Here is a 14,865-nt window from a genome sequence, read left to right on the forward strand (position 1 = left end):
ATGATGAGGCTTTCACAATCAAGGCCGTTTCTGGCATAACAAACAATGACTCTTAAATCGTACTGCTGTCCCGCAGAAAACACTTTCAGAAAAATGGGCACCGCAACTCACTCACAAGCTGTCTGAGTTCCAGTCAAACTAAACAAGGAAAAAGTCACTTCCTGGGGAGAATATTGCACAAATACTGTAAATATAAACATCTGCTGCACGAACAAGAACATGAATTTCAGTTTTGTCGTAGAAAAATAAACACTTTTTATTGTTTCTTTTCAGGTTGGAAAAGGCTGAAATTGAGCACAAATAAACAGCATCCTTATGGGAAAGGAGAACAAAAGCAAACAAAAAAGAAAGCTTTGTGTGTGTGTTCCTTCCTCTTTCTGCGGTGAGGCGTTATTCCCGTCGACGCGCGGGCGGGGCGGGGCGGGGCGGTTACCTGGAAGAGCCGGGTGAAGATGTCGAACTCGAAGACGGAGATGTAGTCGTTGCAGGTGAGGTCGATGGTGGACTTGAGGGCCATGGCCTCCAGGCCCGAGCTGATGGGATGCACTTCGTTAAGGCACTGACGGAACACCTTCCACGGGACGATCGTCCTGAAACACAGGAGGGGTCTCCACATCACAACCACGCCCTCTGCCCCGCCCGGTAACGCACCCCCCCAGAAGATCCGCCCTGTCCTCAGCGCTATTCAAGGAGAAAACTGCTCAAAAACTCAAATGTACCCACAGAAATGAACTTTAACAAACCAACAGCACCATTTTCCAAACCTCCTTTATAGGACGCACTTTGCCCTCGCTAGTCACTCTGGAAAAGGCAGAATGAAGTCTGCAAAATCACGGACGGAAAAAAAAGCAGCGGTAAAAGTAAACATTTAAAAACATAAAATTATTAACACGTAAGGAAGCGCAAAACGTCTGCATCGTCCCAGTTCTGATATGGGATTCTCTTACGAGAGGACCGGGTTGTGTTCCTGGTCCTCACAACGTCAGTGTGCAGTCAACACCGAGCACGTCCCATTAACACTCCGTCACCAGGTCCTCTCAACGTCAGTGTGCAGTCAACACCGAGCACGTCCCATTAACACTCCGTCACCAGGTCCTCTCAACGTCAGTGTGCAGTCAACACCGAGCACGTCCCATTAACACTCCAGCACCAGGTCCTCTCAACGTCAGTGTGCAGTCAACACAGAGCACGTCCCATTAACACTCCGGCACCAGGTCCTCTCAACGTCAGTGTGCAGTCAACACCGAGCACGTCCCATTAACACTCCGGCACCAGGTCGCGGCGCGCGATTAGCCGCTAATAAATATTAATCGCCTCCCCGGACGCGACATTTGTCATCCGTCAGATATGCTCGGGCGAAGCACGCGTTTCGTTTAAAGGCGAGGGGGGGCATGGGGGGGAGGGGGCATCTCAATGATTCTGAACGGCAGAGTGCGTGCGACGGGACGGGGGTACGTGGCCTTCAATACCAAACGGGCGCTCCGCGGCGGAGCCTATCCATTACCCATGCGCCGCGCCGTCAAACGCGCCGCCGGTAAACGATGGAGCCAATCACGCGCGGCCAAATGATAATCCGCCAGATCATCCGCCCCGGGACTTCTCAAGGCCGCTCTCTCTCGCCTGCGGGGAAACTTTCGCGGCTGCCGCGTCCTCCCCCGCGACGCCGAGCGGAGCCCGCGAAGTGAAGCTGAGGCGCCCCCCCTTTTCCCGACCCGACGGAAATCTCGCCGCTCCGCCCCGCCCCGCGCCGCTCAATCAGATTAGGCCCGGAGGCGTTTCCATGGCAACCGCGGTAGTCTAAGTGAAGAGGGTGGAAACGCGAGCACTCGAGACCAGTGCATTATCTTGGAAAGATTGTGCTATAGAACCCCTCCCCCCCCCCACCCTCCAAACCAAACCGACCAATGGCAGGCTCCCTTTAATCACCCCCCCTCTCCCTGAAGCAGAGGTGTGGGGCGTCTCGTTAAGCCAGCGGTAATTAGGGGCCCCGTTATTAATGCCGGCCTGGCCCCGCCGCGCGGATCGATCCAGCGGCTGCCGGAGACAGAGACGCATGTGGGCGGCCCCGCGCTTAACGAGGCGGGACTGCTTAACGAGCAGCTGGGAGCGAACGGCCCGCCCTCAGCGCGGGAGAGCGGCCGCACCGCGCTGACGCAGCCGCCTCACCTGCCACACGAAGAGTAAATGTTTAGGACTGCAGGGCTGAATACAGAAGAATTTACTGTTTACCACACTGAACACAGCAGGCACAAAACATTCTCTAATATACATATGTGTGTGTGTGTGTGTGTTTTTAAAGCACTGGGATATTGGAATGAAGACGTGGACTGCCTGTTTCACACTTGCTTACACACACTGACCTCTGTAGGCCAGCCACACTCTGCTCTCCTTAACACTGACACAGAGCAGAACCTCTGCGTGTAGGCCAGATGCTCTCTGCTCTCCTTAACACTGACACAGAGCAGGAGCTCTGCATGTAGGCCAGACACGGTCTGTGCTCCTTAACGCTGACACAGAGCAGAACCTCTGCATGTATACCAGCCACTCACTGCTCTCCTTAACACTGACACAGAGCAGGACCTCTGCATGTATACCAGCCACTCACTGCTCTCCTTAACACTGACACAGAGCAGGAGCTCTGCATGTAGGCCAGCCACTCACTGCTCTCCTTAACACTGACATAGAGCAGGACCTCTGCATGTATACCAGCCACTCACTGCTCTCCTTAACACTGACACAGAGCAGGACCTCTGCATGTATACCAGCCACTCACTGCTCTCCTTAACACTGACACAGAGCAGGAGCTCTGCATGTAGGCCAGCCACGGTCTGTGCTCCTTAACACTGACACAGAGCAGGACCTCTGCGTGTAGGCCAGACACGGTCTGTGCTCCTTAACGCTGACACAGAGCAGAACCTCTGCGTGTAGGCCAGATGCTCTCTGCTCTCTGTAACACTGACACAGAGCAGGAGCTCTGCATGTAGGCCAGCCACGGTCTGTGCTCCTTAACACTGACACAGACCAGGAGCTCTGCGTGTATACCAGCCACTCTCTGCTCTCCTTAACACTGACACAGAGCAGGAGCTCTGCGTGTATACCAGCCACTCTCTGCTCTCCTTAACACTGACACAAAGAGCAAGCCTCTCCGTGTAGGCCAGTCATGGTCTGCTATCCTTAACGCTGACACAGAGCAGAACCTCTCCGTGCAGACCAGCCACACTGTGCTCTGTAATGCTGACACAGAGCAGGAGCTCCACATAGAGCAGTGAACAAGGGATGCTCTCCACTCTGTGAGGGCAGAGTAGCCCACCGCACGAGCTGGAATCAAGAGTGTCAGGGAGACATCACAAAGGACTACATATGCTCAATCCAGGGCAAGCTACTTCTGACCACGCTTTTAATAACATTCTGAAACACCATCCAGAAAACAGAAAACCACTCTAATCAAAGCTCTAGATCAATTTTTACTTGGAAGATATCGCTGCCTCGTAAAAAAGAAAAGTACAACATTTTGACTGTGGCCCTTCTGTTGTTGCCATTGGTAACAGCAGATATGAGTTTGCAGTAGCAGTAGCACAATACAAGTTTTCAAAACGTTAAAATGTTGCGTTTCAGCCTACGCAAACGTGTCCAATGGCAGAAACAAGCAGCCAACAAAGGGAAACAATTTTCATACATTTTTGTGAAACTGAACTGCATACAAAAATATTTTATGTCTCACAAAGATGAAACATTCCTTTTTAAAGAGACACGACCAAGACTGGAGCTACAGCCTGTGAATATACCATTTCTAGAGCTACATCACGATACGGAAATTAAACAGAAAAATATCATTCAAACTTATAAGAACAAAACCACCAAAGGATGACGTGGCATCTTAAGACGTCATCCAAAACGGTGCCAGCGGGAGAGTCACGGACACCGTGACCGAAATACCGAAACCACACGCCAGTTCACTGGTTTGAGATCAAAGCCTCAGACCAGGCCACACACGGTCACCCTGACCACACTGCTCAAACCCCAGGCCTGTTCTGCAAAGTCAGCAGCGCGGTCAGAGATATCGGCCGTGACCAGAGCAGCGTACCTAGCTCAAGACCCAGCTACTGGCTCAGCGCTACGCTCACTGGAGCAGCTCTCATGCGCATGCACGCTACGCACTGGCATGGAGCACGCAGCTGGGCATGGCACGCTAGCGGGGCATGACGCTAGCGAGCTGGCATGGAGCGCTACGCTCAGCTGGGGCATGGAGCGCTACGCTGAGCTGGGGCATCCAGCGCTACGCTGAGCTGGGGCATGGAGCGCTACGCTCAGCTGGGGCATGGAGCGCTACGCTGAGCTGGGGCATGGAGCGCTACGCTAGCTGGGCATGGAGCGCTACGCTAGCTGGGGAGAGCACTGAGCTGGCAGAGCGCTACGCTGAGCTGGGGCATGGAGCGCTACGCTGAGCTGGGGCATGGAGCGCTACGCTAGCTGGGGCATGGAGCGCACGCTGCTGGGCAAGCACGCTGAGCTGGCATGAGCGCTACGCTGAGCTGGGGCATGAGCGCTACGCTGAGCTGGGGCATGGAGCGCTACGCTGAGCTGGGGCATGGAGCGCTACGCTAGCTGGGGCATGGAGCGCTACGCTGAGCTGGGGCATGGAGCGCACGCTGAGCTGGGACATGGAGCGCACGCTGAGCGGGCATGAGCGCTGCAGTGGCATGGAGCGCTACGAGCTGGGGCATGGAGCGCTACGCTGAGCTGGGCATGGAGCGCTACGCTGAGCTGGGGCATGGAGCCACGCAGCTACGACATGACTGGTGAGCCGCTGCTGGGCATGGAGCCACGCTGAGCTGGGGCATGGAGCGCTACGCTGAGCTGGGGCATGGAGCGCTACGCTCAGCTGGGGCATGGAGCGCTACGCTGAGCTGGGGCATGGAGCGCTACGCTGAGCTGGGGCATGGAGCGCTACGCCTGCAGCTGGGGCATGGAGCGCTACGCTGAGCTGGGGCATGGAGCGCTACGCTGAGCTGGGGCATGGAGCGCTACGCTCAAGCTGGGGCATGGAGCGCTACGCTCAGCTGGGACATGGAGCGCTACGCTCAGCTGGGACATGGAGCGCTACGCTGAGCTGGGCATGGAGCGCTACGCTGAGCTGGGGCATGGAGCGCACGCGAGCTGGGCATGGAGCGCTACGCTAGCTGGGCTATGGAGCGCTACGCTGAGGCTCGGGGCATCGGCAGCGAGCTGAGCTCTGGAGCAGCACGCTGAGTGGGCATGGAGCGCTACGCAGCTGGGCATGGAGCGCTACGCTGAGCTGGGGCATGGAGCGCTACGCTGAGCTGGGGCATGGAGCGCTACGCTGAGCTGGGGCATGGAGCGCTACGCTGAGCTGGGGCATGGAGCGCTACGCTGAGCTGGGGCATGGAGCGCTACGCTGAGCTGGGGCATGGAGCGCTACGCTGAGCTGGGGCATCCAGCGCTACGCTGAGCTGGGGCATGGAGCGCTACGCTGAGCTGGGACATGGAGCGCTACGCTGAGCTGGGGCATGGAGCGCTACGCTGAGCTGGGGCATGGAGCGCTACGCTCAGCTGGGGCATGGAGCGCTACGCTGAGCTGGGGCATGGAGCGCTACGCTGAGCTGGGACATGGAGCGCTACGCTGAGCTGGGGCATCCAGCGCTACGCTGAGCTGGGGCATGGAGCGCTACACTGAGCTGGGGCATGGAGCGCTACGCTGAGCTGGGGCATGGAGCGCTACGCTGAGCTGGGACATGGAGCGCTACGCTGAGCTGGGGCATGGAGCGCTACGCTGAGCTGGGGCATGGAGCGCTACGCTGAGCTGGGGCATGGAGCGCTACGCTGAGCTGGGGCATGGAGCGCTACGCTGAGCTGGGACATCGAGCGCTACGCTCAGCTGGGGCATGGAGCGCTACGCTCAGCTTGGACATGGAGCGCTGGGCTCACCCGCAGAGCGCTCGCTTCTGTGGGCCGGCTGGCGGGACGTCCCAGCGCCTTCAGGCCTTTCAGCTCAGTTTCCCTGCGCTGGGATCCGGGGATCCTGGCGAGCAGACGGCTCTGAGCAGAAGTGAAATTTTGGCAGGCCGAGCCCTCCCCTCGCTCCCTTCAGCGCTCAGACCGGGACAGGCCAGGGGAGGCGCTCAGCCTCTCGGGCGGAGAGACGGACGGACGCCCAAACGCCTCGGCGCCGGTCGCCCGCTTCCTTCTCAAACCGCTATCCGGCAGCGCCAGCCGATACGCCTCAGCACTGCTCCCAGCTCTGAAGGCTAACACAGAACCCTCCAAACCGCGCTGCAGCGCACTGCGCTACCAGCTTAGCGCTAGCAGCGGGGTACATGTCCTTGGTTCAGACCGGGGCAGGGCAGGGGAGGCGCTCGCTCTCAGGGCGGCAGCGACGGAGCCCAAAACGTCCCGTCTAGGTCCACCCCGACGCAGCTTCCAGCGGCAGCGCCTCGATGCTCAAAACGCAGGGATGTTAGAGCGCTTAACGAGCACAGCTGAGACAGGAGCTGCTCCGCGTCTACGCTGTCGCCATCAACCCCCCAGAACCCCCCCACCCCCTACCCTTCCCGGTCAGGCAAGGCTGGCCAATCACGGCACGGGGACGCAGAGGTTACCGCACACGGGCTACGCGGCTCCCACACACCGTCGCCCTGTACATTTTTCACAGTCGGTTGAATCCAGAAAAGAAACAGTCCTAAAAATAAAACGAAAGTGAAGCGCTGTGGAGTAGAGTGAAAAAAAGAAAGAATTTTGCACTCTTTCACAACATAACATTCCTGTTCAGCGCATAAGCAAATACGTTTCATTTTTAACTCCCTGAAACAAGTCTTGCTTCAGAACTTGAATAAGACGAAGGAACAGTTTATAAAAAGAACTACACTCTCCTGCTTCAAGCTGATCTCCCCTTATCTGCGAGACAGTTTTTCTAACTCAGAGAGCCGTCAGAGTTCAAACGCATCGGAGCGCCGGGTCGCACGCGAGCGCCCGGGCGGCGAGCGAACGCGCGGCGGGAACGATGGAGACAGGAGCGCGCGGGAGGGAAACCCACCTTTCGTCGAAAAACCTCCTCCAGAACTCGGCGGCGTCGGCCTTGGTGATGCGGAAGGAGTCCCCCTGGAACTGCCCCCCGGGGAAGATGGCCTTGATCTCCGCCAGCATGTGGCTGAAGATGAGCGAGAGCTTGGTCAGGTTCCGCCTGGGGGGGGGGGGGACAGAGGTCAGAGGTCAGAGGTCAGCGAGAGATCAGACGGCCGGGCCGCGGCGTGGGGCTTAGCCGTTAGCGTTCCCGCGGCTGGCCCCTCGAGCGTTAGTCACGGCCACGTGGCGATTATCAGTCATCGGTCGCCACGCCGCCGGCGATTCTGCCGAGGTGGGCGTGTGCTGCGGCCTCTATTACCGGCTGATTGGCTCCCCGCCGGACTGAAACTTGAGCATTACGGCTGATGAGCTGCAACTTGCACCGAGGTGCTGCTTGCTCGGCAATCACGGGGGCAGCACAGAAGCCAAAACATCTGAGTACAATCAAAAAGGCAACCGTTCAAATACGACTAAAGACCCCGTGAAAAACCTCTTACCAGAATGGATCCCTTCTGAATACTCATCAGAGCTTTCAAGGCAATGAATTAAAAAGAGCAATTACACAATAGACACGTATGTATGTTTTTAAAAATGTCATATTTCAGATTTCTGAAGTTACCTGCTGATTTTTAAGTCTGTTATAGTATATAGGATCTGAAGAAAAACACATTTTCAACGTGCAAACATGCCAAGTTACTCACACATACAAAGTACTATCTATTAGTCATTCACACTTGCAAAATCTAGGCCTGCCACTGAGCACTGATATCAAAATTAGACCAAGTTACAAGGAGAAACAATATTGCCTATCTTAGCTCGCAAATTTTCCATGCCGTATTCAAAAACAATGCTGCTACCCAATCTTTGTTTATTATTTCAAGTAACTTGGCCCTATACAGCACCAAGCCGTGACTTGGCGAGATGGCACACCTGCCACTGCAATAGAGGATCAGGTCCCCTAAACCAGCTAAGCCAGCGCCTTGTGTGGACTCGTGCATTTGATTGGCTCGGAAATGAAAACGCTGCAGGAGGACTGTAGAGGTTCAGTACGCAGAGCCGAAGCGAGAGTTCCTGAGCACCGCGCTGTGCTGCGTGTCCCTGAGCACCGCGTCTGGCCACATTCATTCACTGAGACGCAGCGGTGAAGATGCCGGACGACGCGGCCAAACCGCAGCGTAAATATTCCTGTGGGTGTGATCGGGGCACGGCCGGTGGGTAAAGTGTGACTGCCTGCGCCGTCGGTGGGAGGGGCAGGAGGCGGGCGAGCGAGCGGCGGGCCGAACGGGTTCTCCTCGCTCCGCTCCTCCGTGCTGCCAGAGCGCTGCAGAGGCAGAGGCAGGGAGGCGCTCACCGCAAAGGAGTAAGAATCAGAGCCTGGAGACATGGCACGCTCTCACACAGCACTCACACGGAGCTCACACGCAGCTCATTCAGAGAGCCTGCAAATCTCCTGTGTGTGTGTGTGCGTGTATGTGTCTGTGTAGGTGTGTGTGTGTGTGTGCGTGCATGTGTCTGTCTGTGTGTGTGTGTTTGTGTGTGTGTGTGTATATGTGTGTGTGTGCGTGTGTGTGTGAGAGAGAAAGAGTGGGTGTGAGTGAGTGTGCGAGTGTGTTAGTAATTGAGTGCATGAATGTGTATGTGTGAGCGTGTGTGTGTGAGGCTTATTACTCCTCAGAAACAGCTGTGTCAGGTAGCAGACGCAGCAGAAGCAGCAGAAGCAGCGCAGGCCCGTGGCCGGTAAAGAGCGTAGCCCTGCGGCGCTGAGCGCTCTCCAGACGCTGCTGAAGCGACAGGCCTAATGGGCCGACGGGCCCGCGGCGACCCTCACACATCCGTCTGCTCTTACGGCCGGCGTACGGCGCGCGGCGCGCTGCCAGATGGAGCTACGCAAGGCCCGGCTTCTGCCACAGCTGCTCGACCCTGCAGCAGAGAGCGCAGGCCACGGGTCCGCTAACACAGACCAAACGGGCCGACCCGGAGCCAACATGGCCTCCCCGGCTCCGACGCGGCCGCAGGCCTGCGGCCATGGCAACCCTGGAGTTCCATCTTCCGCCACTGTGACTGTGTACTCAGGTGAAGCATGTACACTTAAGTCTCCCATAAATAAACAAATTAAAGGTTAATTTTTCTTTTTTTAAAGGTAAAAGTAAAAAGAAGGGAGTAGGCTTCCCTTAGAAGGGACATTTCTATGATGGACGATAACGATGATTATCATCATCATCATCATCATCATCATCATCGTCATATACTGAAATGCACATAAAACCAGACTAATCTGGAGATATTGGGAAAACGCTGTTTAAGTTCCATTCGTTTCCAGGCATTAGCAGTTGCTCCTGGCCGTAAACAAGCTGTCAGCGGCGCCGGTTGGCACTGCAGCCACGTAGCTGCAAATGACAGTAAATAATATGAAAGAATGGCCGGGCGAAACGGCTCACATTTCTCTGTGAGCCGCTTTAATGACTTTTCAAGAGCGGTATTTCAGGCCGTTCCCCGGCTGCTCCGTGACTAAGGATTCAAATATGTGTCAGGACATTCAGGGGGGGGGGGGGGGGCGGTGAGGGGACACCGAGGGAGAAAGTTAGCTCTGCAGTTTTTCTCCCGCTTTGCACAATTCAGGGGACGTCTGGCACAAAATCCGCGCGCAGGGACTTTGGCCAGCCTCCCAGACTCAGAAACGGAGCCGGAACATTCTTTACGGGGTTCCCCCCCGCACCCCTCCGCCCCGGACAAACCCGGCAGCGGGTTCGAGCGCTTCGGGGGAACGGCGGCGGCGGCGGCGGTGGAGGAGGAAGAGGAGGAGGAGGAGGAGCCTGTGGAACGCTGATAATCGCCGCTTTGATCAGCCGCACCTGCAATCAGGGCAGCTCGTTATCCTAACGAGGTCTACGCGCGCAGCTGGAGATGTTTACCTACGCTTCAATCAGGGAGAGCGGCCGGGAGCTCCGCGGAAGCCCAAAAATAACACCGTTACTTAGCGACGCTTTTCCAAAAAAACCACTCAAATGAATTTTAAGCGCCAATTACATTTTAATAATTTAAAGCAGATAAACAACTGGAAAGGTCTCGGAGAACACCTGCAGGCTCCCGTTAAATGGCGCTGCAGTCCTATCGGAGCGTCAGACTCACATTATAAATTATAAAAGAGCATTAGCCTGGGCTCTCAGTATATTAAAAGCACTGCTGAAAATGACTTCCTGTTAGCGCTGCCCTTATCTGAATGGTGTCTGACAAGTGGAGTAGGAAACTGGCTTGTCTGTGGGGCACCGGGTAAACCAACCAATCACGCTGCAGATGATGACGCTGCTGCCATTAGTGTGCATATTAATTCAATGAGAAACAACAATTCACAAAAACAGACGCGAATATCCAGGATGATTAGCATAGGCTAGCTTGTATTTTACATATTTTCCACATGGCACTATTATTTACTGAAGCAGTACCAGTTAAATCCTTTTTTAAGGAAATCTTCCTAAAAAGGCACTATGTACCAGCAGTGCTTTATCTCATCATTTGAACTGGCAACCGTTAAGATAGGCTGGGCATTTACATATGTACATACAGACTCACATATTTACACTGAGTGCCAGATAGCTGAGTGTGGGGACCTGCCTAAAGGCCACGCCCACACGCTTCCATATATGGCAGAGCTGAATGCCACGATCAGTGCACAGAGAGAACGAGAGAACAGACAGGCCCAGTGAGTCTCTATCGATCGCTGATGCACTTTACATCAGTGTGTTCATTCACACGGCTGATGAGCAGCAGGCCAAACCCACAGAGTCATTCACATGAATCCACAGTCATTCATCACCATTCCTTTCAGAAAAAACAGAGTAAAACTGTTAACTCCTAGGAGTAAACAGTAAGCTGTAATCTGTCCCTAAGTGTTCTACAGCTGTCTTCCTATTTGAACATAGTGTACACTATATGAACAAAATTATCTGGACATCCCTTGGTCTATGACTGTTTTTCTTTTTTTTCGGCTAGGCCCCTTAGTTCCAGTGAAGGCAAATCTTAATGCTACAGCATACAATCACATTCTGGACGATTCTGTGCTTCCCCCACAGTTTGGCCCTTTCCTGTTTCTGCATAACAATGCCCCTGGGCACACAGAAAGCTCCATATAGAAATTATTTTGTCAAGAACACTGTGGAAGAACTCTTCCATAAAAAGTCTTCACTTTCTCATTAGAATGCCACAACTTGAATGACAGTACGGTTTACAGAAAATACTCAAGCCCATCTCAAAATCAGTCGAGTAAAATGTCATGGGCACATCAACACAACCATAATATGGTCAAGCAAATAAAATCTGACCTTTTAAATAAATCTGAATGAAATTGAGCAAAAGCGCAGTTTCACTTGGACTCTTTGCCAGAGTCCTTTTCCAGAGCTATTCATACGTTTCGCAAAATTCATTTATTTTTGTTGAAGAAGTCAGGCGACTCTCGCAAGGAGTCTGCGAAATGATTCAGCGAAATTCAGCAGCTAAAGAGGGGAGAACAGATCACACGCAGGGAAAGGGGACCGGGAAGCTAGGCTAATCTTCAACCGAGGAATCAATAAAGAGGCGCATAAATTAGGCGGATAAACCCCGGCCTGCCGTCGGCTTTACCGGCTGAGCCGCCGAAGCCGCTTACTGAGCGCGCTCGGTTCCTATCGCGGGGGCTCCAGAGCCGCCAACCCGCCGAGCGCACACCGCCACCGCCTCGCAGCCCCCCCCCCCATTAATCCCGCGTGACATCACCGGGAGCGAACGCCGCTCTCACAATCCGAACGCTCTCTCCGAAGCCTCCTTCCTGCCTCCACACGCGAGCGCCAGGCCGCTTTTTTCTTCTGACGGACTTTGAAGCCGGGTGGCGGTTCTTTGAGGAAAGGCACAGAGTTTGCTGAAAAAGGTGGAAAATAAATAAGGCCGCGTTCGCTCGCTCGATAAAACACGCGGCGAGCAGGCTGGGATTTCTGTACACGTCGCCAGAAAGACCAGGCCGTTTGAAAACTTTCCTTTATGAGCTGGCGTGCGGGTGTGTGGCTGCGTGTCTGTTCCCATGTGTCCGTGCGGGGAGCGAACGACTGTACGCAGGCATTTGAATGGACGCGAGCGAGTTAATGTCTGTACGCGTGCGTGTGCGTGCGAGAGAACGTATAAACATGCCTGTGCATGTCCTTGTGTACATACAAGAGGAAAAATGCGCAAGCAGGAAACTGTTTTTTTTTTTTTTTTTAAACCCTTGGAATGTTTATTTAATTTTTTTTTCAAAATTCCAAGTCAGTGTCCTACAGTAGAACTCCCTTCCTTTCGACTACCAGTAGTGATTGTCACATCAGTTAAGAACATTCTAATATTGTGTGATCTTACACCTTGAAGGAATAAACAACTGGATATTTCCCTGAGGCGGGTCAGTCCTTTGAGTACCTGTGCCCCATTACTATGGCCACCAGTTTTGTCTCCCCTTGTTTTTTTTGCATGGTAATTCAGTCCTCCGCCAGCTAGGGTGCGATACCTTTGTCAAGCCCCCTTTCTAATAATTACTCCATCTGCAACCCCTCAATAATCGTAGTTGATAAAGTAATACAGCGTTACAGTTTGCAGTCCTAAAACACGGACGTGAGTCAGCATCTTTCAGCCATGGGATCCCCGGGCAGATTTCCAATGCTTTTGTCCCATAGGGATTTCCTTTTCTGCAGAAAATAAGGCCTGTGGTTAGCGTAAGCCCAAGACAGTTTTACGCTTTGGTCTGGGAGCTAAATCACCCCCGTTAATATCTCAGCTGTGCGTTTCTAAGCCGTTATGCGCTTTAAGAAAGTAAGTTGCTAACAAGTAGCCTAGCAAAAGAAAGAAGAGAAAAGAGACCAGGTGACCTGAGTCAACTGTGTAATCAACTGCCTTAAGGGATCAATAGCTGTGCTATTCCAGTGCTGAGTAAGAAGGAAAGCCAGCAGACCCTGCGGCTCCCCAGGACCAGGAGTGAGGACCGCTGGCTCCAAGGCATGCTTTTCATCATAGCATTAAGACTTCCATCCATGTTCACTTTCCTTCCTGAATTAGATCGACTAATTGTTTTATAAACGTCTCAATTAGGCACTCAGTTGTGTAATTAGCCACTTCACCGCGCTGCTGGATTTCCGTATGGGGACCCCTGGAGGACAACCGCTGAAATACACGCTTAAATCCCCGCAGGTCACGCGGCACAGTCGAACCGGCGGCCCTACTACCCATCACAAGCCCGGCTCATAACCCGCCGCGCCGCACTGCAGCCTTTAGAGCAGCGAGGCGGAAAGTTCCGGAGCGTGCGCTCGGCAGGCGCGCGGTGGGGGTATTGTTTGTTTAAAATGGCGGAGGCGGGCTTATTGTCTCAATAAGCACAGTTCATTCAGAGTTACAGTCCCCAGACGCTCACGCCCACAGTGACTGAGGCAGCCCGCGGGCCGGGGGCTTTCATACGCAGCCGTGACTCTGGAACAGCTCACCGAGAGGAGGGGGCGGGGCAGGGGGGCACCCCGGAGCGCCATTCATCCCCGAATGCGACCGCAATTCCCCGAATGCAACAAGCCCTTTGTTGTTACGAGCGAGCGCACTCGATGATTAACGCTCCGAAGGCGTTCGGGCTGCGCTGTGTCACGAGCAGCCTCGCCGGAATCAGCGCCCCCGCGCACGCGAGGAGGCCCCCAGAAACGCCGTCGCCGAGGAACCGCGTCGCCACGGGGCCCTCCGACAGAGCCGAGCCCCCCCCCCGTCCTCCCCCCCGGCCGCCAACGGGCTCACATTTCCCACAGATCAATTAGCAGCAGACGTGTTAGCGTGCGTTCAGGGGACAGAGCGCGCTCGGCCTGCAGAGACTGCAGCAGTGAGAGACCGGCTCGCGAACACAATCAGCCGCTCAAAACTGCCAGAACACGGGGGGGAAGTCTTCTTTAAATCCACAGTACAAATAAAGAGCCTCGCACAGCAGTGAGCAACCGAAAAAAACACAAAATCTCTCAAAACCGCTGTAAAGATCAGGCAGAATAGAAGCGAGCGGTGCTCCGTGTGCGCCGCAGAGCAGCTCCCGCGCAGGCCGCGAGGGTCAGCCGTTTCCAACCCGCCGATAATGGGGTCGTTTATTCCGCAGCGGGGGAAAAGGGCGAAGTCAAACGCGGTCAAACCGCCCTTTTTTTTTTTCCCCGGTGACGGACGCCGGCTGAACCGGAGCGGGAGGAGGTCGCGGCGGAAACCTCCCCCCCCCGCTGCTCGGGACCCGGCTTCCGCTTCCTCCCGCCATAAATTAACCCGGCGGCCCGGCGTCGGGGGGCGGGTCCGAGGGCCGCTCGCGGTCGCGCCGCATTAGCCCCGAAATAGCGGGAAAGTGAGACGGGAGTTGAGCGGTACGGCGGGCTGGAGAGCGAGGCTGAGACGCAGAGCCGCGCTTCATCTCGGCACGCCGGCTACGCTCACGCCGCTCACTGCCGACTGGTCACATCCATCCATCAGACTTACCGGACCTGTGCTCTGGAGGAAAAGCCCGGCAGTGAAGCAGGCCATGCCTAGGCAAGTGCACTCACTGTGTTTACCAGCGCGGGAGTGGCAACAACACATTTAGAAACTGCTGGAGCGAGGAACGGTGTGACGAGGGCGGCAGTGTAGCACAGTGGGTAAGGAACTGGGCTTGTAACCGAAAGGTCGCAGGTTCGATTCCCGGGTAGGACGCTGCCGTTGTACCCTTGAGCAAGGTACTTAACCTGCATTGCTTCAGTATATATCCAGCTGTATAAATGGATGCAGTGTAAATGCTGTGTAAAAGTT

The 14,865-nt window shown here is 54.8% G+C and overlaps 1 protein-coding gene across 1 annotated transcript in view; it reads right to left on the reverse strand.

Annotated features, from left to right (window-relative positions):
- Positions 1-14,865, reverse strand: part of LOC135236764 (E3 ubiquitin-protein ligase CBL-B-like) — a 73,131-nt gene that overhangs the window by 30,561 nt on the left and 27,705 nt on the right. The window contains exons 4-5 of the mRNA XM_064303293.1: positions 7,052-7,198; positions 434-590 (exon numbers count right to left, since the gene is read on the reverse strand). Of these exons, the coding sequence (XP_064159363.1) occupies positions 434-590; positions 7,052-7,198 (304 nt within the window). The remainder of the gene's footprint in view (positions 1-433; positions 591-7,051; positions 7,199-14,865) is intronic.

This window comes from Anguilla rostrata, chromosome 12 (assembly GCF_018555375.3).
Source record: "Anguilla rostrata isolate EN2019 chromosome 12, ASM1855537v3, whole genome shotgun sequence".
NCBI classification, from domain to species: Eukaryota; Metazoa; Chordata; class Actinopteri; order Anguilliformes; family Anguillidae; genus Anguilla; species Anguilla rostrata.